The following is a 23,690-nucleotide window of genomic DNA, read 5'->3' on the forward strand; positions in this document are numbered from 1 at the left end:
GTTGTGTTATTTTAAGAAAAAGAAAGAGATAGATAAAAAAAAAAGAGAATTGACAAAAAAAATAAAAATACGAGTCCCATTTTTTTGTGAGAGTAAAAAAATATAAATATAAGTTATATTAAAGAGTTTCCTAAATAAAATTGTGGAATGCGAAATGTGAGCTTAAACTTTAAAAAGCAAGAAGGGTAGAGTCTTATCCATAACCACGAGGAAGGACAAGATCGAAGACTCACCTTTGAGACACAACACAACACAGTATACAAAAGCAGGAACAAGAAAATGGCTACGGTCTTTTCTGTAGGTTCAGGATGTTCTTTTCTTCTTCACAGCAGGGGCTTCTCCTTATTACCCAAAGGGCCACTCCTTCACCTCAAAAGGCCTCTCTCTGCTGTTAACTGTGTTGCTTCTTTGGGAACTGAGATATCAGTGCCTGCAGCGGTTGACACCTTCTGGAAGTGGCTGAAGGAAGAAGGTGTTGTCTCTGGCAAGACACCAGTGAAGGCTGTTGTGGTGCCAGAAGGCTTGGGACTGGTTGCACTCAAAGACATTTCAAAGAATGAGGTTGTTTTGCAGGTTCCCAAGAGGCTATGGATAAACCCAGATGCAGTGGCAGCTTCAGAGATTGGGAATTTGTGCAGTGGGTTGAAGCCATGGTTGGCTGTTGCACTTTTTTTGATAAGAGAGAGGTCAAGGGATGAATCACTTTGGAAGCATTACTTCAGTATTCTGCCTGAGGAAACTGATTCTACTATATATTGGTGGGCTTCATTTGCTTTGCTACTATAACATGCTTAATGGGACTTTTTTTTTTTTTTTTTTTTTCTCTCATATGTTTCAATTGGTAATTGGTTATTCCAGTGCAGGTCAGAGGAGGAGCTCTCGGAGCTTCAAGGTTAGTCATGTCAATGTTTTAATGCAACCCCATGTAAATGAATGATAAAAAAAATTGTGCTTTGGAGTAGTTTCTTGTTTCTTATATGGTTTATTTTTGGAAATGATTTTAGTGGTGTGGTCATTTAAAAGTTGCCAATTACCATGTTTGCAATTTTAGCATTTCACCACAACATGTACCTGATTGAACTGATTTGTGGTAGGTACTCAACTTCTGAAGACAACACTGGGTGTGAAAGAGTATGTGAAGAATGAATTTCTGAAATTGGAAGAAGAAATCATACTCCCTAATAAGAAGTTTTTCCCTTCTCCTATAACACTGGATGACTTCTACTGGGCATTTGGAATTCTCAGATCAAGAGCATTTTCTCGCCTTCGCAATGAAAATCTAGTTGTGATTCCACTAGCGGACTTGGTAAGGTCCTTTTCATTTTTCTATCTTTCTGTATCCTGCAGTATGAGGGATAAAAAAGAGAGAGATAAACATAAAGGTATAAACTGTGTATGATATTCAGAGTAGACATCATTTTTCTTGTTTTTCTTTTAGCTGATTTTGTCTTGTCCAGTCAATGTGATCTTCACCTTGCATAAAAAAAAAAGGAAAAAAATGACGTTTTCCCAATTCAATTTCTGGATCAGATAAACCACAGTGCCAGTGTAACTACAGAAGATCATGCTTATGAAATTAAAGGAGCAGCAGGCCTTTTCTCTTGGGATTACCTATTTTCCCTAAGGAGTCCCCTTTCTGTCAAGGCAGGGGAACAGGTGAAGTGTTGTTGCCTCCTCTTTTGTTTCTTTTCATGTTCCATTTATACACAATATCCCCTTAAAATAATGAACATATCTATGTCCATCCAAGGGATTTTCTCCAATATGAAGATCATTGTATCTAAGAAGCTTATATATGACCTAGCCAGCTCTTATGTATCAAACAAAAAGAAGCATATTGTGAAATAAGTGCATCAGTGCTAGAAAGTTGCAGTAGTACTTCACAGCTCATTTATATTTAGAGCACAAACTAGCTTTTTCATGGTGACAATTTCATGCTTTTCCATTCATGGTCACCTTGAAAACCTTGTAGTTGGTAACATAAATTACAATCATAGTATAGTTACATATAACAATTGAAGGAACTTTTTACTGCAGATATACATCCAATATGATTTAAACAAAAGCAATGCCGAGTTAGCTCTGGACTACGGTTTCATTGAACCAAATGCAGACCGTAATGCATATACCCTGACACTGGAGATATCTGAGTCAGACCCCTTTTTTGGTGACAAAATAGACATTGCTGAGTCCAATGGTTTTGGGGAGACAGCATACTTTGACATCTTCTACAACCGTCCACTTCCACCAGGGTTGCTTCCATATCTGAGACTAGTAGCTTTAGGTGGTACTGATGCTTTCCTATTGGAATCACTATTCAGAAACTCCATCTGGGGTCATCTTGAATTGCCTGTGAGCCGTGACAATGAGGAGCTAATATGCCGAGTGGTTCGAGAGGCCTGCAAATCTGCCATTGCTGGTTATCATACAACCGTTGAAGAGGTATGACTCTGCATATTAAAGGATTTCTTTATAGGTATCCATATATTCCATCAAGAGGATAACCAAGATGAGATGAGGTTTGGTGTATATAACCAATATATCTAAAGTAACTACATTACATCTTACAATGGTATATGCACTTTAAATTGTGAAAATTTTGAAGCTGATTGAGCTAAAGAAATAACTGAACAAAGCATGTGAATGGCAGGATCACAAGTTGAAAGAAGCAAATCTAGATTCAAGGCTTGCAATAGCGGTTGGAATAAGAGAAGGGGAGAAGATGCTCCTGCAGAAAATTGATGAGATCTTCAAGGAGAAGGAATTGGAAATGAACCAATTAGAATATTATCAAGAAAGGAGGCTCAAGGACCTTGGACTTTGCGGAGAAAATGGTGATATCCTTGGTGACCTTGGAAAATTCTTTTAATCTCGGAGGCAATAGTTGCACTCGTTAAGGAGACACTACTGTCTAGTGTCTACATTTCGGAAGGACGAGAAAACAGAACACTTCGGTAAATCATAAATGGAATCTTCCAAGATGAATCCATACTATGCATTCAATCAATCTTTAAAGAGGATCATAGTCAAGTTTGACTCAGCCCCATTTATTGAAACCCATTACTTGACTACTGCTTGTACAGAGAAAACTGTAATACATGAATTACTCTTCTGTACCGGTGATAATTTATAAAACAGTTGACCGTTGGGATTGTAACGAGAATGAATTTCGGAATGCGTGATGTGAGTCTTAAGGGAGCAACATAAACTATTATTATAACTATGCTGAACTTAAATTTGGAAGAAAAAAATAATTAATTAATGGTAAAAATGAAGGTACAGCTTTGCAAGCTTCAATAGAAGCTGATATTTCTTTCTCTTTCTCTTTCTTTTTCTCTTTTCCTTTCTTTTGCATGGTTTCCTACAAAATCATGTGTACATACTTAAATCTCATAGACCTTATGCTAATCTGGATTCTTGAACACAGCACTCGAGCTGCCTAATGGAAAGGAGCAAATTTTAGATTCCTCTTGCAAACTCATGGTACTTGACTAGAGTTACGAGGACCTAGCATGTTATCACACTTTGTTCCCTCACAAAAGCACTCATAAGGGTTGGCATAGAAATAATCCTCCTCCTTTGGCTTGTCTACATTAACTCTACGATAAGTTGGCTGTCCCATTCTCTTTTCATGAACCTGTCGCACAGCATCTGCAAACTCATTCCATCGAAGGGTTCCATTTTGCTGCATATCAAGCAATCCTACAAGTTTTTTCCGATCCAATAAGATGGATTTTTCAAAACCAGAATACCTGCAAGAGAACTAATTAAAAGTTTTCTATAAATTTTCGTCAAGGCTGCTTTTAGCCTTCTATGTAAAATCAAATTGCAACAAGCAAGAGTACATACATACCTGCGATGGCCTTCCACCAGTTTTGCCATGTTCCCATCATAGGAAGGAATAAAGGTGTTACTGGCTACTGAAACCATAAAATCCAAAGCTGCCATTTGCGATGAATGGTTCTGAAACTGCTGCAACTCATCACGGGCCAGCAATGTCTCTTTTTTTACCTAAATTAAAGTAGAATAATTTTAAAAGGTGTGAAGAAACTATGACGACGATGAGAATATGAAATTTCTTTCAAAAGTATTTAGTTGAATCTGCCATATAATATGTGATACAAATTGTAAATGGACAATTTTGCATAATCCCCAGTAATCCATTATAGCACAAGTCAGAATCATTCAGCAGCAGTATACAACATGAAATATAGAAGATTCAAAATATAAACAGAAAAAGAAGAGGGAAGGGAGGTGGATATAAATGGTGAACTCACAATTCTTGGAAATTTAGCTCGGAGTTGTGCAAGTCTACGTTCACCACCATAAATCTCACCAGCGGCAAGATAGACCTGTGTCTCCCTATCAAAACCTAAGGCTTGCAAAATTAAGGCTGCCTCCTCTGGTGTCAAAGGACAGAGACCCTGTGATCTTCTCTCTTCAGACACTATCTCCTTTTCTCTCCACGAAGGGAATTCATACCTGAATTACACAAGCAAGACAAAAATTTTACACTAGATAGATCTCTCTTTCATCAGCTCGTTACAAATAACTTCAACAGCAAGATTCTTAATTTTTTATGAAGTGAAGGTAATTAATGTGTGATTGTGAAAATATGCCAAATCCATTATATCGTGTAACTCAAACTATTGATCCACTACTCTCCTCCAAATAAAAGGTGGAGCCACCGGCACAAGCAACTAGCATCTAGGAGTCTCTCAATAAAATATGTTCATTTCTCATTTTGGATCTATGATAGGACAGGAGATATAACTAACTATTTAGAATCGATAGTAATTTATCTATGATAAAAAATATATTATCATGATCTGTATCTTCCCAAGTAACTGTCAGATAAGAAGCCAATATCTCATAAAAACCTATACACAAATATGTGTAGCAAAACATGGAACATAAATGACCTCATCCGCTTGAGCTCCTCAGCTTCTTCATTAGTGCAACCATGAGTACAACCAGAGAAAGCCAACATGTCCATCTCATATCTCAGATGCAATGCCACAAAAGGTCCCTTCTCACTGAGTATCCGAATCAGTTTTTGCCCCAAATTCTCAATTTGAGGAGTGAATTTAAGTGCCTGGTAATTAACACGACACCTAAGTTTCTGTAGATCAAGTGGGAGACCATTATTTGCGAGACGTGCATCAGTTTTGTTGAAGTGTACCACCTTATGCTTGGCAAAAAGTGGCAGAATCTGCAGTGCCGAGTCAATAGCATTGAATCAAACACAAGAAATGTACTACTAAAAATAAGGGAGGGGAGAGAATATAAGCATAATTTAACTTCCACACACTCGAAGTGCTATTTTGGAACCTACTTTGGGTTTTGCCACAACAGAAGCAGCTCATTTTAGTTACTAAAATAGTAGAAGCCATCCATATCTTAAAATTGTATTTTTCTTCATACAACTGATAGTCATTTCAATTGATATGTTGAAATCCTCCATTCAAATTGTAATATATTTTGATAATATAACCAATAGATTCCACTTCCTACAACCTTCAACATCTGTCTTTCTGTATCCCTGTATTTTCCTTTCCATCTGTCATTTCCTCTTTGAAAAACAAGTCAGCAATAATGCATCTAGTAATTTGCAGATTACCAATTCTCAGCTGATAACTGCCAGCGCAGATGATGAAGAAATCAATAACTTTGGGAAGGGGGAGGGGGGAGGGGAGGGAGTGCCAGGCATTTCAAATCAAATCTGCAAAAACTAGTTGACATTCATAGAGAGAAAAAATAAATTTAAAAGAAAAGTTCTCACACGGAAGAAAACCTTAGCTAGTCATTGTCCCCAATTCGCCCTCCCATTTTGGAAAGGTACAAAAGTAAAGAGGCAATTTACTATCAAGACAATTATTAGAAATTCTGCTGAACTCCCATTTTATATACAATTTCCCACTGCTTTTAAGTCTAGGCACATCTAATAACAAGATCAAGGGTACACGTCTACAACACAACTAGTAATTAGTAACTAAAAAAATGATTCAGAACAGATAACCATAATAATGGATGAATGAAGATAACGCTCCCAATTAATTTGGAAACGATACAATTGCTGGCATTTACAATCCGCCTTACCATCATCATGTAAGTAATAGTTTGAAAAAGATGACCATTACATACCTTACAATAAAAAAAATTAACTGTCCTAAGATATTCTCAAAAGATCCCATTTACACAAAAAATAACAAATTAGGGAAATGTTAAGCCACCAAAAAAAAAAGCACTGTATTATTACAGTAAAATTAGCCCCTCAAAATCAACCTAAGCACAAAACATGGCCTTCCCTTAGACTGAAAAGTTAAAGAGGCCATACAGTCCTAACACTCTAAATGTCAATGTCTTAAAACCTAAGGTGAAGAATCATTCATCAATCATTGTATAAAACCATAAAATGTCAAACAAAAAAAAAAGCTCGATTATAAATATTACATAGTTTTTAGCTAAATGCAACTAATAACATCTCCAGACCTGCTCCAAGTAATACTTTTCATTTGACCAGCTAATAGGAGGCATCTCCAGGGTGGAGAATCCATTTTCCCTACTAAACCTTTTGGGCACTCTTTTCACTATTCGAACTTCATCTCGTAGAGAATGAATGAAATGTCTCACATCAAAAATGTCCTCGAAATTACTGCAAAAAGAAAACTACTAAACTTTAAAATGACAAGGAAGCTAAATTAGAGAACACTCAGAATTTGTTCAAAACAAAGTACTTACCTAGGGTCTGCCCAAAAGGATTTCTTATCAAGCTCTGGAACCACCAATGTGAGATTCAAAAGTCGAGCAACTGTCACCATGTCACAAATCTGAAATGCCAAAACTGCTAAATGAACTTTTAAGCTTATCATTGAATAGAAACAAAGTAATGGCAGAATAGGAAGTACAAACCGCTGCACGCATTTGATTCAAGCCCCCATTGCAGGATACTCTTAGAAAACCATTACTTGTATAATTTCCTGCAAGGTTTCAGGTCATAAGGCTTTTATATTTGACAAAAATGCGTAAGAAAAGAATGGTACAAATAACAAATAACACCCTATCTACGAAACCCATCTATTTATACATGTGTGAAGGCCTATAATGGCACATCAAGTCATTTTCCAATTTCAGTAGGTTTACACCAAGGTTCTGCATTAAATACTTATCTTTTTGCCCGAGTTATGAATGAGCAAACAAGAGATATTCAAGACGAGGTGCCATGGTGCATGCTATTTGTAAATGATATTATACTTATTATCGACAAAACCATAGCTGGTGTTAACACTAAACTGGAATTATATATACAGGATTTACATTAAGTAGAAGAAGTAACACTGAATACGTGTGTTGTATATTTTCCAAACCCACATCAATAACTATTGAAGCAAACAATAACTTTGCTGATACAGAAAGCACTTAATATAAGTAACTACGAAGCAAAGAAAAACTAACTTGCGGGAAGAAAAGGGGGAGGGTGTTGAGCAACTCCATTTTCTGCTTGGAGAGGACTTTGAGTTTTGTGATATATTCGACTAGTAATCCCAGAAATGAAATGTGAATGCCGTAGTTCAGTCACTGTAACTAGCTGAACCAGACATGTCCACAGCACAATGCTTGAACAAACTCGAATGAACCAAACCCGCAAACGTGTCCTTGGAATCACAGGAGCCTGAAGCTTATCGTCACACCTCACCTGAATACCCTCCGATCTAACCTCCATTTCTCTGCCACACACCTCATTGCCGCTTCATCACCATAACCTTCACACAGTTTCCAACAATCCCACAACAACCAAATCAACACAACACCCCATACACACACAAAAGAAAACAAAAATAAAGAAAGAAAAGTCATCATTCATGCACAGTGCATTGCAGAATTAGTAACCCCATGAAATTGCAGACCTACCTCAGACACTGTTTGCGGCTTATGAAGAAATCGAAATCGACCCAGAATTGAATTTGAAGCGGGCGAATGCGGGTGGGGCTCAAAAAATGAACTTTCTGCGTATAATTTCTTCAACAGAATTTGAAGCTCTTCAAACAAAGTGAAAAAAATAAAATAAATAAAAAGGTTGTTATGGAGAAAGAAGAAAGGAAGCTAGAAAGGGTAAAGATGCAAGGGAGATGAAGAGAAAGTATCAAATCCGAACAACCAAACACAGAAGGCTCATGCATTTCCATTCCTTTTTAGGAAACACCATTTTTTTTCTCTCTCCTTTTTTTTTCTCTCGACAATTTCAATGGAAAGAAAATGTATTTTTCCCCCTAAAATTTATTTAGGGGAAGAATCAGATATTATCTTTATTTTTTTTCATGTTTATTTTATTTATTTATTTTCAACATTATTATATTACAATTTCAATTGACCTTCCTTCTTTTTCTATGATTTTACAATTTGAGATTATGATATAAAAATATTAAAGAGAAGTAAATAAAGTAAACATAAAAAATAAATTTAGACACAATATCGTATGATTCATTCAAATATTCAACTTTATTAAAATATAATAAGAAATTAAATGAAAATTAAAGAGGAGAAATGAAAGATATAAGTAAAGGTGTATGCATTGTGATTGAATTAGTTTTTTTTTTTTTTTTTGGGTGGTTAATTGAATTAGTTCATTTCATGTAAGAAAAAAATGAAAGATTTTTCAAAAGATAAAATAAAATATCTGTAAAATAAACTGCTACAATCATTCATTTCTAAGATTATTAGGATAAGTTAAAACTTATTAGCATACAATGCAAACTCTTGACCTTATTATTGGATCAACACAGAACTATTCCCACTAAAACGGGAGTTTTAATCAACAATTGTAAATGATATTATAATTTAATTCATACATTTTATAAAATGTTGGAAAAGCAATGGGAAAAATGGTTGTTATTCAATGCAATCTCGGTTGCAGGACACATAGTAAGATGTTTTCTTTGTATGAATAACAAAAACATTCGACACAATTCTCTCTCCCTTTATTGCTTATCAATTTATTCAATAATATAGTAGACTTACGAAACTCATGAAAACAAAATATCCTCTAAATTTCACCCAGAACAAAAGTTAAAATGAAGTCTACTTAAAAATGTAGCGCACAATCAATCCAATAATCACAACATAGTTGTAAAAGAGCTGAAAAAAATAAAGATAATGAGCATATTTCATATGTAGAAACTAAAAAACTATTAGAGTTGTTAAATATTAAGGGTTTCTATGATAATTTGTTGTCCATTGTTGAGCATATTGCGACTTAGGGATTCATATCTCAAGCAATGCATCATCTTATCATATCCGCTTCTAATATTGATTAACCAATTATTAAGTATTGCCCTTAAACCTAATCAATCAATGAGTTAAGTGGTCCAACACACCGAAGAAAAAGCAAAGGATTGAACTATATTCTTATTTTTTATGGTAGCTTTCTTTAATTCAAATTCATTATTTGAGTTGGATGTCCGACTAAAGATCTATTATTAACTATTAATGCGCATTTAAAATAGTAATAAATTTGTTTTTTACTCATGAAACTTTGAGCTCGTGTATTTTATGTTATTTTGCTAGCGTACTGCTTTGAAGTTGTTTATATTGGATGAAAATGAAATCATATCTATATTTGAAATGAAGAGATGTATCATTCTTATGAAATTTTAGTGAAGTCTTAATCTCTAACTTCTCAAGGAGGGGACCGAAAGCTAAGAAGTTAAGATTAGTTTACAAAATTAATTGTAATCGAAGGATTTTTATGCATATGAAATATTTGTTTTATTCAAAAAAAAAATTATAATCACTTTGAAATTCATGGATCAATGTTTGTCAAAAAGGAGAAAAATGCAACACCATCCCCTCAAAGTATGTGAAGAGATTATATAATATTTGTTCTGGACTGATCGGATAGTCTTGTCTGACTGTCTCGATTAACCGCCTAACAAGACGAAGAGCACTTAAAATCTAAGGGCACTTGGACCCTCATTACATGTGTCTCCCTCACGCATCCCATGCACATGTGCCCCTTCCACATTATGAGTCATGTAATCTCCCGTCATCGTAGGGCTTATAAGACTACAAACAATTATGAAATCACATTTCCCTCACTTAAAGAGAATCTTCCCCACTTTATAAATAAGGTATCACACCTAAGGCATCTTCTTCTCCATTGCTTCCCTTGTAGAAACTCTGTCAAATTTCCTACTCATTAGCCATAATTGCACCCTATTCATCTTTTTATTTACATGATTCTCAATTCACCTGAGATTTGGACAGTGGCTCCACAGTCTTCAACCATTTCATTGCCTCTTCGGTCATAGTCAAATTGAAATAGTTCACCCAATTCAGGAGATATCCTACTATTTTTACTTTCTGTCAAGTTCAATATCTATATGTAAAATATTTAGAAAAAGAATATACTTTAGTGTTAGTGAAAAATTGCGACAATATTTATATGATTAGACGGAGAAAAAGATCAAGATGGACACATGAACTTTGGACCATTGAATAGTACCTGATGAAAAATAAATGTTTCAAAGCTTGACCACATACGAGTTGCATCACATGCATTATGCTTAATAATTGTAAGATGTTACATTTCCCTAAAAGCAAGAGCACCATTATTGGCTTTCAGCTTTTCTCGCATTAATTCCACGATAATAATAAAATATTATCATATAATATTATCTAGCTCGTGAGTAGAAAGAATAAAAAGAAACGGATGATCGAGGAGGATTGTTACCCATTGTTTGAGATAACAAGAGATATAGAAAGGCTCGTGCGCATAATCTTTTTTCTCATTGTTTGTGGGCATTTGCTTGGTCCAAGTGTACAAAGTGAGTTACATACATACCCACAAAGGGTGAATGTGGGAGATGGGCTTGACTAGGCTTACTTTGTGCTAAACTATGGTTTAATCTTGATCGGGTCCTCTAGCATGCCTTCAATGAAGATTTGTATTTAGGCAACCCCTCCTATCCCCCATTGACTCTAAGAACTATTGAATTTATGCGAAAGCGATTTAAAATCTAGTATATTAATATGCTTAGTGAATCATTATCGTCTCACAAACATACAGGGCATACCTCATGAAGTGCAGAGCTTTGAGCAACTTCCTCGTGTGTAAAGTTGTCTACATCATAGCACGATCAATCTTCTTGAGTCTGGCTAGTGGTGGTAGATCTTTCTGATTATCTCTCAAGGGGGATAAGACTGGTGTGTTAGCACTCACTATCATGGAGATTACCCCCGCCTCTGCAACCACCAAAGTGAGACCTGTTAGGCTAATAACTATAAATGTAAAATATATATGTTCCAAGAAACCCTAGCCCTAAAATAAATAGGTTCTAAGTTTTCTTGGGTTCTTCTTACATATTATGTACGGACTTTAGTGAAAGAACAAAACCCAACATTGGTCAAACCACAATTTCTTCCGTTGTTGTCCCTCTCTAGTTCTCTTTTTCTCGCCTCCTCAATCCTGAAGCAGACTTTGCTTGATTCCACAATGGCGGGTGATTCCTCTCCATATTAAAATTTAATGTCCATGGCCAAGTTGGCGGGGCAAGCCTTTTCTGCTTGTAGATTTGGTTATTCTAAGTTTTTTTCGACTCAATCGATTAAGTTGGGTCTTGCTTTAAACTTCTCTTTGATTTGTTGTGAGATTCTTAACTCTATTGATTGTGCTTGTAACTAGGGGTGCTAAACAAACCAGGGGCTTTTCAGGAGCCTTTGGCTCGGCTCGTGAAGGCCTGAGCTTACATGTCTAAATTTGGTTGTTGGCACCAGGCTTGGACTTGTATAAAAGCTTGTTTAATAAAAAGGCCTCATGCTCCAATTCAAAAGCTCGACCTTAAAGCCTCTCAGGCTGGTCGAATATATTATTTTTTATTTATATTTTATATTTTGTATACTACTTGTAATAGCTCTCTCTTTCTCTTCAATCCATTTCACCCCATTTTATTGGTTAAACAGACTTTTTGAATGATTTTGTTCTACATTATGTTGTTTGGATATTGTTGAAATGAGATAATATTTGCTGAGTTGTACAGTTGTTGGAATTTTAATCATTGATTACACAATTACATAATCATAGGAGATTTGTATTAAATAGATTAATTTTCTTATTTGCAGTTGATTGACATAATCACAGGAGTTTTGTACATTGTCTAGGAATAATATTTGGATAATTGATACAGGTGCTTCTGATCATATGATTAAAGATTCTTCCCAGGTTTTCAATCTCTGTAATTCTTCACAATCCGTTATTTCCACTGCCAATGGGGGTACCTAAAAAATTACTGGTCAAGGATCCTTAACCCTTTCTGGTAGCTTATTTCTAGACTCTGTGTTGGTTGTACCCTCTCTTGAATACAACTTACTCTCTGTGAGCCAATTAACTTCAAAGCTTAACTGTTCAGTAACTTTTTTCCCTCTCACTGTGTTTTTCAGGACATTCCCACTCGGACTACTCTTGGTTATGGTGTTAGACGTGGCCAGCTATACTTCTTGGAGGTCCCTGATCCTAGCCATCCTTCTTTGGCTACTACATGTGCAACAACCGATCCAGAACAGTCCTGTGCTACCATTTGGCTTTGGCATCGAAGACTTGGTCACTTTCCTTTAGTTATCTGAAAAAGTTATTTCCTCGGTTGTTTTCCCCTTTGAATAATGCTGATTTCAAATGCAGCATTTGTGAATTGGCCAAGAGTCACAGAGTTCTTTATTTTCCTAGTACTAATAAAAGTTCTATTCCATTTCAAGTTGTTCATTCCGATGTTTGGGGCCCTGCAAAGGTGCCTTCTTTCTCAAAAGCTTACTATTATGTGACTTTTATTGATGAATGTACCCGGATGACTTGGTTGTCACTGTTAAGACACAAAAGTGATGTCTTCGATGCCTTCAAAAAATTTTACAGCATGGTCCAAACCCAATATTAGTCTAAGGTTCAAATTCTACAATCTGATAATGGCAGAGAGTATTTAGATGGCCGTTTTATTGATTTCTTGAGCACACAGGGGATCTGACACCAAACCTCTTGCCATTATACACCCCAACAGCACGGCCTAGCTGAACGAAAAATAGACAACTACTACAAGTGGTTCGTGCCTCGTTTTTTGGTATGAATTTGCCTAAAACATATTGGGGTGAAGCTGTTGTGTCTGCTGCCTACCTCATCAACCGTACTCCATCCAGCGCCCTTCACTTTAAAACTCCACAACATACTCTGGAATCTTATTTCTCCATTCCTCACATTCCCAACCTTGAGCCTCGTGTTTTTGGGTGCACGGTGTATGTCCATATCCCCAAGGTATTACGAAACAAATTGGATCCTTGTGCTAAAAAATGTGTATTTGTGGGTTACTCTAATGTACAAAAAGGTTACAGGTGTTATGATCCCGTTCTCCACAAAATGCATGTCACCATGGACGTTTCTTTCCAAGAATTGGAACCATATTATTCATGGGGAGATTCTGTTATTTCTTCTCAGGGGGAGATACCTACTACTGGAGAAGAAATAATAACTCTTCAACACACTCCTGGACCGGATGTTACCCCTCCCACGAATGATTTTGCTACGCGTCTAACACCTATAACTGAGGCATTATCCCTGGATGTTCCTGAATCCATACCTGAGGTAAACACTAATCATACTCCTATTTCTTCAAATGGACCTTCTATTACTAGCATAGATGGTCCTATCTTACCTGTTAGAGTGTCACAAAGACCAAATAAAGGTGTATCAAAACAGCTTTATGAACCACATCCAAACTCTAAGGTCAAATACCCTATCAGTAACTACATGTCCAATCATAGGTTGTCAGAATAATATATTGCATCTGTTAATCAATTGTCTAGTATATTTGTTCCTAACAATGTGCAGGATGCTTTGGATGATCCAAATTGGAAGAAAGTCATGAATGTAGAAATGAAGGCCTTACAAAAAAAACTCAACGTGGGACCTGGTTCCTTTACCAACCAGGAAGAAACCAATTGGATGCAAATGGGTGTTTACTGTGAAGCTTAAAGCAGATGGAAGCCTTGACAGATATAAAGCCAGAGTATTTGCTAAGGATACGCACAAAAATACGGGGTTGATTACCAAGATACATTTGCACCAGTAGCAAAACTGAACACAATTCGTATTCTGATTTCTATAGCAGCTAACAAGGACTGGCCACTCAAGCAGTTTGATGTAAAGAATGCATTTTTAAATGGAGACTTAGAAGAAGAAGTATATATGGAAATTCCACCAGGCGCCAAACATGCCAACTTGAAGGGAAATGAAGTGTGTAGATTAAAAAAACACTATACGGCCTCAAGCAATCACCTAGAGCTTGGTTTGGCAGGTTCTCTCTAGTCATGAAGAAGTTTGGATACAAACAAAGTAATGCAGACCACACCCTATTCATAAAACATAATGGAGGAAAGGTAACAGTGTTAATAGTGTATGTTGATGATATGATTTTGACTGATGATGATTTATTTGAAATGGAGTTATTGGAAAGACATTTAGCAAATGAGTTTGAAATGAAAGATCTAGGATCATTAAAGTACTTTCTTGGAGTTGAAATTGCTAGATCAAATCAGGGAACTTTTTTGTCACAAAAAAGTACATTTTAGATCTACTTGCAGAAACAGGAATGACAACATGTAAACCAGCAGAAACACCAATTGAAATGAATCATGTATTGGGTTTATATCCTGATCAAGTACAGACTGATGTTGGCAGATATCAAAGGCTAGTAGGAAGGCTAATTTATTTATCACATACTAGGCCAGACATTGCTTATGCAGTTAGTGTTGTGAGCAGATTTATGCACAATCCAAGTGAGGATCACATGGCTGCTGTGTATCGAATATTGAGGTATTTAAAAGGGTGTCCAGGGAAAGGTCTGCTTTACTCAAAAAATAATAGTCCCGGAATTAAAGGCTACATATATTCAGATTGGGCTGGAGATAAAACTATCAGACAGTCAACTTCGGGATATTTTACTTTTGTTGAAGGCAATCTAGTTACTTGGAAGAGTAAGAAGCAGAAAGTTGTGGCTAGATCGAGTGCAGAAGCAGAGTTTAGAGGAATGGCACATGGAGTGTATGAATTGTTGTGGATTAAGAACATCCTACAAGACTTAGGAACCTGCTACAATCAGCCTATGGAGTTACATTGTGATAATAAAGCTGCTATTGAAATTGTTCATAATCCAGTTCAACATGATAGAACCAAGCATGTAGAAGTGGATATACATTTTATCAAGGAAAAGCTAGATCAAAAAATTATTCAATTTTCCTACATCAAATCTGAAGATCAGTTAGCCGACATCTTGACAAAGGCTGTATCAGGAAAAGTGTTTGAAGAAGCAATTAACAAGTTGAGCATGATTGATATCTATGCATCAACTTGAGGGGGAGTGTTGAAATGAGATAATATTTGCTGAGTTGTATAGTTGTTGGAATTTTAATCATTGATTATACAATTACATAATCATAGGAGATTTGTATTAAATAAATTAATTTTCTTATTTGCAGTTGATTGACATAATCACAGGAGTTTTGTATTAAATAGAAATAGTAACAGGTTATTTCATTTCCTTATTCATAGCTGATTGACAGTTAATTTGTAATGGACCTAGAGTCCTCATTTTATGTATATAATTACCCCAGTAGAGAAAGAATAATCACACAGAAATATTCATAATATGGCACCATTGTTTTGACAATATAAATTGAATTATGAATATTTATGGAATTATTAGTGTTGTTGATTGTATATTCTGTTTGAATAAATTTGTGTTGTCTTATTTTTTTTAAACAGGCTAAACAATACTTTTATTTTTTGTAAATAAGTCAGACCACAGGCCGGTAATTATATTTATAACAGGTAACAGACTTGATCAGACTAACACATTTAAATAAAAGCTTAATCTTTTAAAATCAAAACTCAGTTTGCCTCGACCCGTTAACACCTGCTTGTAACCTTGTAAAACAACACAAAATTTCAGCGGATGCCACTCTCCTTTTTGGCACAAACAAGGGCATACCACGAATAAGAAGGTTAGAAACTCTTTTGACACCTAAAGTCACGTAGTAATGAGGAATTGACTAAAAGCGTAGCACTTTTTTTTTTTCTCGAAAATACAGCGTCATAGCACTTTGACACAATGCCTTTAAGGGCATTTGGTACAGGAAATTTTTTTTTGTCCGAAAATTTCAATTTTTATAAATATAATTTTTACATTTAATTTGTGATAATATCTGAAAATTAAAAATTTAAAAAAATTCAGTTTCCCGAGAATCTTCATGAATCTCACGTACCAAACGGGTCCTTAACGCATATGTTGTAGAGCTCGTAGGAAACTCATTGATATTGGAAAGGTCTCGCTGATTCTCTATTGTGTAAAATAATAGTAATAATGGTGAAATAATTTTAAAAGATAATGCAAATAATATATTAATTGCGAACTCTGATATATCTACAATTGATTTTAAATGTATATCTTACAATTCATGTTTTCGAAATTGCATCAGTTGCGACATGAGTTTGGATCGTGACAAAAGAAATAAAGAAGAGGATGGAGGAAGACTAAGAAAATAAAAGAATACGTGTTTTTCTATTTTCCTTTTTATGTGTATAAAATTTTATCATGAAGTTTAATGACTAATAAAAAATAAGAGTTTTGGTGATGTCGTTTGAATTATCTTTATCTTGTTCCTAAGTTATTTTAAAAATCAGACAGAGTATAATTTTTTATATTATATTGTATTTTTTTAATAAATCAAATTCATCTTTAAAATTTAAATTGATATCTACTTTCTCTAACTCTAAAGGACCGGATTGATATTAAAAAAGTTTAGCATAGTTAATTAATGTCATCTATCACCTATATTTTATAAAATGTATGTGCACTCAAAATTTTCTTTTGATTTCATACTTTATATATATATATATATATATATATATATATGGGAAAAAAGTTTCCGATGTTACTTTAGATAACTTTGTCTAATGTTCATCGAAACGACGTCGTTTTGGGGTTAAAAAATTAGAATGATAAAGACCATTATAACCCTGAAATAAATTAAAATTACAAAAGACACCATGATTTCCGTCCCAAAACGACGTCGTTTCGATGAACTTTAGGTAAAGTTATCTAAAGTAACTTTAGAAAAAACAAACCCTATATATATATATATATATATATATATATATATATATATATGGGTTTTATAAGAGTTATGTTGTAGGAAAAGTGATTGTGTAATGTTATAGAGATTCGTTTTGCGTGCCTTAATTTTTTATTTATTTTTTTGTTTTAAAAAGTGTGAGCCCCACAAAATGTTGTGAGTGTAGGAAAGTTTGTTGTGTTATGTTAAAGGATAAAACGAAAACCCTATATATATATATATATTATTTAAATTTTAACGGATAGGATATTGTAACAACTAATTAGTGTTACTACTAATCAATTTCACCGTTAGATCGATTATGTTGATCCAACAGTTATATTTATTTCCATCTTTGTATGGTTATGATTCTCCATATTTAATATGAAAGCATTAAATATTGGAAATAATAACCATACAAAGGTGAAAATAAATATAAAGTATTAAATATTAGAAATCATAACCATACAAAGATTAAAATAAATATAACCGTTGGATCAACATAATCGATCTAACGATGAAATTGATTGGTAGTAACACTAATTGGATGTTACAATATCCTTCCTTAAATTGGTTGTTACAATATCCTACATTGAAACCTTAAATTACTTTGGGGCTTTTGAAAAATAAGTTTTTTGTGATCTATTGATACGAAAATTGTTTGAAATAATTTCCTATATGGAAGTAATTTCGTTCATGAATGTATTGTTACGAAACATATGGTCCATATTATGAAAGTTTCAATCTTTCTTTAAATCGATCTTGTTTCATTGACGTAAAATGAAAATTGGTTTGTGGGATTTTTGCTCTCTTGTTGTTTTCCCATTGTTTTATGTTATTTTTAATACAAAAATCACACATTTTTGTGCCAAGAGGAATCGTGACTCATAACCTGAAGAATCATTTTTTTAAACTTTCAAAAGCTATAAAAAAATCGCTAAAAAATATGCTATTTTTGAGACGGGATGTATTATATTAGAATTTTGTTGCGTTATTGTTTTTGGGTTGTTTTGTGATGAAAATTGCTCAAAAATATGTTATTTTTAAGCTTTGATGAAGCTCCCATAACGTAACCTGATTTCGAGCGAGTCAACCCGCAAAAGGAAAGGAAGAAAAAGATACTGTAATATAGAAATATCAAAAAATTCTAGGGATTAAGATGAGATTGTGAGAGAGACATTCTATTTATATTTTTCACTAGAAAATCTCACGAAATTCGTACCAATAGAAAATCCACTAAACTTTTTAGATTTTTGAAATACTACAAGATTGTTTTGACTTTGTTTAAAATTCTAATTGAATTCCATCAGAGTTGGATGGACACTAAAATAATTTTTAAAATTACTATTTTTCAATCTTTTAAAATCATAATTGAATATCAATGAATTTTTTTTTTTGTCTAAAAATAATCAATTCAAATCCTTTAAAATCTGATCCAATTAACTTAACCTATTAAAAAAAAATATTAGGAACTGAAATGATACGTGTAGCTTCCAATGAAAGACGACCACGTAAGAACCAAGGTTTGACATCCTGTTGGGCAATCTTGTTTCATTGGAGATTTCAACTTCCCATATTTAATTCTCAACGCTCATCACCGATTCTCTCTTTGATTCACCTTCTTCTTCTTTTCCATCTGCATCTTCTTATTCTTCTTCTTCTCTTCACAACCTAATCACTTCTTTAACTTTTTCTTCCATCCCTCTTTGACGATGATGATTGGGCTTAACCACAAACCCCTTTTGCATCTTTCTCTTCTACTTGTGTTGCTGTTTTTTTCTTCGACTGAATCCCTCAGATTCGAGCTCCAATCTGGTCACACCAAATGCATCTCAGAAGACATCAAGAGCAATTCCATGACAGTGGGAAAGTACTCCATCGTCAATCCCAACGAGGGTCACCCTTTGCCTGATTCACACAGAGTCACCGTTCGGGTATATTCCCATTGCAATTCAATAAAAAAAGAAAAAAAAAGGACCAAACTTTTTCGCGACCCGGATTGAATCTGTGTGTTTTGAATCAAGTTTGATGGTTTTTTCTTAATGGGTAATCATGTGTTTGATTTTTTTTTTTTTTGTCAGGTGACTTCGTCTTATGGGAACAACTATCACTATGGGGATCGCGTTCAATCGGGTCAATTTGCATTTGCAGCAGCGGAGGCTGGAGACTACATGACTTGTTTCTGGTCTGTGGATAACAACCCTCAGATAACTATGACTATAGATTTCGATTGGAAGACGGGTGTTGCAGCCAAGGATTGGTCTAATGTTGCTAAGAAAGGACAAGTTGATGTGAGTCACTACTATGCATTACTTTAACACTCTATATGATATATCCCACAATTAATCTGGTATTGAGTACAGTGTTGTTTCCTTGGTGCCCTCTGGATATTTTAATAGGTTCAATCTAGTTTGCTGCTTATTTATTTTTTTATTTTTTTATTTTTTTAGTCTGTGTTTTCCAAGATCTTTTATATAGGTTACCTCAATTAGTTTGGGATATAAGGTGATGGTGATATTGATGCTGATGTTGTTTATTCCAAGATTGACTTGGTTGCGTTTCAAGAAATAGTTATCTTAGGAGAGCTGATTTCGACTCAACTCAGTATTACTGTGGTATTTGTGGCTATTTCAAGATTATCTGAGGCTAGAATATCTTACTGTGTACTTGATCTGGCTCTGGATGATTATATTAGGGGTATGCTCGGATTTAGCATATGTGCTTATGTGAAAATTCAAATGAATGAACAAGTAGCTCAAGTAGTTTTGAAATATCAAGTTTTGCTTCTAATTTGGCGCTCGTGATTGTGTTACTCTCATGCGGCCAAAGAAATTTGTTAGGAAGTCACCTATCATCAAGGTGTATACTAGGAGGGGCCGTAGGGGATTAGAATCCTAGGCAAGGCAAGGAATGTATGTGATTAATTTTAGGTGTGAAAACTCTTTGTAACAGAATTGTATCAGAAAAATAAAAAGGGATGAGGGGAGTGAAGGAAGGCAATCACGAATTATTTTGAAATTGGGAGAAATAAGGCCTCTTGAATGCCCATGCTATATGTTTTCTTTCTTTTTTTGTTGTACACAGAGTCACAGACCATGCCTATGTGTGATCCCTCTGATACAGTAGCTATAGGTTCAATATTATACAGTTTCTTCTCTTAATTTCGTGTGATTAAACCCAGTTCCTAGGTTATTCTCTAATATTATACAGATATTAGAGAATTTCTCTTAATTAAGGATTTCAAATTCATGTTTTGGGTATGGTGCATACTCTCCTAGAGATGTGAATATCTAGCTATAGGTGCAATATTATACAGTTTCTTCTCTTAATTTCGTGTGATTAAACCTAGTTCTATCAGCTGGTATCATGTAGGAGTTGTGGGTATGGTAGCTACAAGAATGGACACTAGATTAAATAAAGTTGAAATTAGATTGAAGGAGATGTCAAAGAAGTTTGGGAAAATAGATCTTAAGATGGAAGCAATTTCATAGTTCATGGAAGGAAAGGAAGCTAGGTTTGATGCAATTAAGGGGCACGTGAAATAGATCAAGCAATTTATGATGGGAAAGCTAGAGGAAAGGTAGCGACAACATCACACGTTTTTTCTGCGATGTCCTTAGAAGATACTCCGATGAAATAAGAGATTTGTGTGGAGCTGGAGCTAGCTGAGGGCTCAAATGCCGAGAGTAAGGATGAATCTCCCCGAACTGACATCGTTGGGGATTTTTTAGAGATATTAGAGAAGAAGGACGTGTTTGAAAAAGAAGAGATTGAAACCAAGAAGGGGACAAAAACTAAAAAGGAGATCGTAGCGGTAGATGGAAACCATCCACTAAGTCATGTGATGAAGGAGCAGAAGAAAGAGGAGTTCGCGATGAGAGAGCAAGGAGAAGAGCTTGTGATTGTGATGGAGATATCCGAGCCTCCATAGAACTGCTAAACCCAGATGCTTGTGTGGCGGATTATGAGATCCCTACGGGGGAGTGCAAGCAAAGAGGGTTGTCATACCACAACCTCACATCTGAAGCAGGGGAAAGAAGGAGGAGGGACCTAAGTCAAGGATGGAATTACATAAATTGGATCAATATGTTGACTTGATAGGTCAGGTCTAAATTACTATTGATTGGTTGCAATCCCAACTCAGGGAGGGACACTGGTTCCTTTATCTCTGCTTGGTGTGAATATTATGCTTGTAAGCCCATGATTGTGTCTAAACTGATTGGACCTAAAATACTAGGTTCCTATCCATCAAACAAGGAGGCCTTTCTTCCGTCATCTACCTCTTGGACAACTACGTCCATAAATCAGGTTTGGATAATCGTTTGTTGTCTTTGAATTCTCATAGGTTGTTTGATTTCAATCAGCCGAGGGAGAAAATGGAAGGGGATGAATGTACTATTCTGTGGACACTAAGACATGAGGCCCTACAATCCTCAGTCGACTAGCTCTGATGTGTTGTTCTACGACACTGATTGCATGTGGAATTCCCGAGCCTGCTACCAGTCTTGCATTGAATCCCACAGAGGACCCAATGTTGATGTATCAAAACCTTACTGGCTGTTCAACTTGGATTTTTTGAGTACATTCATGACTCCCTATTTGGGCATTTTGAGTCAATGCCTGTGATAATTTTGCGTGGGAAGTCGACTGGTGCTTCTAGGTTCTTCTAGTTGAATGCACACATGGATGAGTATGGGTTTTCACATTGCAACCATGAGAAGAATTTGCAGGAGCAATAGCAAGCGAAGAGTAACCTGGGAGATGATTGTGGTGCTCCTGGATCTGTTGGTGTTAGCACAATAAGTTGTACTTGTAGGGATTTACTGTTGTTAAGATCGTCCATGACCCCTAGATCATAGTCAAGCCGTGTTACAGTTCCAAGGTAGATCTCACCTTCTGGGACTGACTCAGTGGCCATGAAAGGCAGAAAGAGAGGGGTTGCTAAGCTTGGTCAGAAGCAACCTGTGTCTAGGAAATTCGTTGACAAGGCATAGATGGACTTGTAGATTTGAAGTGCATTCATTGAATAATAGTTACATGAAGGAAAGGGCAATGGCATACCGGTGGAAGTTATTTTGCATCATGCATAAGTTGGTCCTTACATTTTAAGCAATTGGACCTTGGGGGAGGGTTTTCGCTGCCTTACCCTCACCTTGAGGAAACATAGGCGGGAAAACTCGTTGTAACAGAATTGTATCAGAAAACATAAGAATAAATGAGGGAAGTGAAGGAAGCAAACAAGAATTATTTTGAACAGAGAGTTGGGAAACACAGGGCCTCTGCCCATGCTTAATTTCATGTGATTAAACCCAGTTCTATCAAAATCAAAGGTTGCACTTTAATCCATCCCCTAGCTTATGCTGCATGTACTTGTATGAAGTGAATGTATGACCTCTACTAGCTGATGCTCAATCTGATTGGTGAAGTAGTGTAGTAACCGGTTAGATAGGTAGATATCTGATTATGGACTAGAGTGTTACAGATTTGCAGCCTTACTGGTGAATTTCTAATCATGGTAAGCTTATACGGATGTTGTATTTCTAATCATGGCAAGTTTCTGTCTCTATGATATGTATATGAATGTGACCGCATATCATCCTTGCATATGTCATTTTCCCTGTACTTTTGCTTTCCAATTATTTGATATCCGTAAGTGGCAGTGATCTCTTTTGTTGACTTATTTTTCTATTGACAAGTTGGCTTTAATGATTACTAACCTCCAAATATTTATGTATTATTCCTCCCTTGTATCTCTTATGTGGATTATTTTGCAATCCCGTGGATATGACCAAAATTTATGCCCTATTCTCGAGCAAATCTGGACCTACTCAAAGCCTCCCTGTCCCACGCATTTGTCGTTGGAGGCATAAACCAACACATAACTCCATGGTTTATCAATTAGTTTTCAAAAGTTGTACTCTCTGCTGACTTGATGTTTCATAAAAGAAAACTTTTTACACAGATTTCATTCACATGTACCAGGTAATGGAGCTAGAGCTGAAGAAGTTGTATGAAACTGTGACTTCCATTCATGACGAGATGTTTTATCTTCGTGAAAGGTAAGCATTCGCCTGTGAATCCTTCATTCCATACATTGACATTGGATATTTTAACAAGCATTGTTCTTATTTTTGGTAAATTCTTAATTCAATACACTGACCTAGGATATGTTAACATGCATTATTCTTTTGTTTACTTTTTTTTTTTTTTTTCCAGAGAAGAAGAAATGCAGGAGCTCAACAGAGCAACCAATACCAGAATGTTCTGGTTGAGTTTGCTTTCGCTTTTTGTATGCTTATCAGTAGCAGGGATGCAACTGTGGCACTTGAAGTCCTTCTTCGAGAAAAAGAAGCTCATTTAAAATTTTGTAGTAGTTGTTTCATTTTTCTTATGCGTTCTTGTAAAATATACCGGAATTAATTTATCCAGAGTATACGCATAATATTAGTCTGATGATTTTTTTTTAAGAAATCAATTAAGCAAGCAACGTCCCTTGATAGACACCAACTATGAACACAATGGTCGGTAGCTTGTAAAATATA

General features: G+C 35.4%; 3 protein-coding genes across 4 annotated transcripts; 2 read left to right on the top strand and 1 right to left on the bottom strand.

The window, feature by feature from the left end:
• The first annotated feature begins 194 nt into the window (after positions 1-194).
• Positions 195-3,154, top strand: LOC133313526 (ribulose-1,5 bisphosphate carboxylase/oxygenase large subunit N-methyltransferase, chloroplastic). Its single transcript, XM_061514914.1, has 6 exons — positions 195-758; positions 864-892; positions 1,095-1,306; positions 1,531-1,656; positions 2,038-2,442; positions 2,651-3,154. Exons 1-6 carry the CDS (start codon positions 280-282, stop codon positions 2,867-2,869), a joined length of 1,470 nt encoding a protein of 489 aa, XP_061370898.1. The 5' UTR covers positions 195-279; the 3' UTR covers positions 2,870-3,154.
• A 324-nt stretch (positions 3,155-3,478) lies between these two features.
• LOC133313518 (rhamnogalacturonan I rhamnosyltransferase 1-like) lies at positions 3,479-7,723 on the bottom strand. The gene is made up of 8 exons (XM_061514900.1): positions 7,456-7,723; positions 6,913-6,980; positions 6,742-6,830; positions 6,493-6,655; positions 4,923-5,212; positions 4,278-4,482; positions 3,854-4,011; positions 3,479-3,752 (listed from the first exon to the last, which is right to left on the bottom strand). The coding sequence occupies exons 1-8, from the start codon at positions 7,721-7,723 to the stop codon at positions 3,479-3,481; spliced, it is 1,515 nt and encodes a 504-aa protein (XP_061370884.1).
• A 2,509-nt stretch (positions 7,724-10,232) lies between these two features.
• On the top strand, positions 10,233-23,690 carry LOC133313524 (transmembrane emp24 domain-containing protein p24delta9-like). Of its 2 annotated transcripts, XM_061514910.1 has the most exons (5): positions 10,233-10,264; positions 18,902-19,082; positions 19,230-19,439; positions 23,131-23,207; positions 23,365-23,690. In XM_061514910.1, the coding sequence occupies exons 1-5, from the start codon at positions 10,233-10,235 to the stop codon at positions 23,507-23,509; spliced, it is 645 nt and encodes a 214-aa protein (XP_061370894.1). In that variant the 3' UTR covers positions 23,510-23,690. The 2 variants fall into 2 exon arrangements, with proteins under 2 accessions (XP_061370894.1, XP_061370893.1); XM_061514909.1 differs by lacking the exon at positions 10,233-10,264 and having other exon boundaries at positions 18,750-19,082; positions 23,365-23,689.

This window comes from Gastrolobium bilobum, unplaced genomic scaffold (genome assembly GCF_033153095.1).
Source record: "Gastrolobium bilobum isolate Gb01-03AN ecotype WA unplaced genomic scaffold, APGP_CSIRO_Gbil_v1 utg20048, whole genome shotgun sequence".
NCBI lineage: Eukaryota > Viridiplantae > Streptophyta > Magnoliopsida > Fabales > Fabaceae > Gastrolobium > Gastrolobium bilobum.

What these genes read in the sequence shown, in the direction of transcription:
- LOC133313526 (XM_061514914.1), top strand. Translation starts at nt 280, where the DNA reads ATGGCTACGGTCTTTTCTGTAGGTTCAGGATGTTCTTTTCTTCTTCAC. An exon ending in TGATTCCACTAGCGGACTTG is followed by an intron (nt 1,307 to 1,530) that starts GTAAGGTCCTTT and finishes TTTCTGGATCAG; the next exon opens with ATAAACCACAGTGCCAGTGT. An exon ending in ATCATACAACCGTTGAAGAG is followed by an intron (nt 2,443 to 2,650) that starts GTATGACTCTGC and finishes TGTGAATGGCAG; the next exon opens with GATCACAAGTTGAAAGAAGC.
- LOC133313518 (XM_061514900.1), bottom strand. Translation starts at nt 7,723, where the DNA reads ATGGAGGTTAGATCGGAGGGTATTCAGGTGAGGTGTGACGATAAGCTT. An exon ending in GAGCTAAATTTCCAAGAATT is followed by an intron (nt 4,012 to 4,277) that starts GTGAGTTCACCA and finishes ACTTTAATTTAG; the next exon opens with GTAAAAAAAGAGACATTGCT. An exon ending in CTGGTGGAAGGCCATCGCAG is followed by an intron (nt 3,753 to 3,853) that starts GTATGTATGTAC and finishes GTTCTCTTGCAG; the next exon opens with GTATTCTGGTTTTGAAAAAT.
- LOC133313524 (XM_061514909.1), top strand. Translation starts at nt 18,861, where the DNA reads ATGATGATTGGGCTTAACCACAAACCCCTTTTGCATCTTTCTCTTCTA. An exon ending in CACACAGAGTCACCGTTCGG is followed by an intron (nt 19,083 to 19,229) that starts GTATATTCCCAT and finishes TTTTTTTGTCAG; the next exon opens with GTGACTTCGTCTTATGGGAA. An exon ending in CTAAGAAAGGACAAGTTGAT is followed by an intron (nt 19,440 to 23,130) that starts GTGAGTCACTAC and finishes CACATGTACCAG; the next exon opens with GTAATGGAGCTAGAGCTGAA.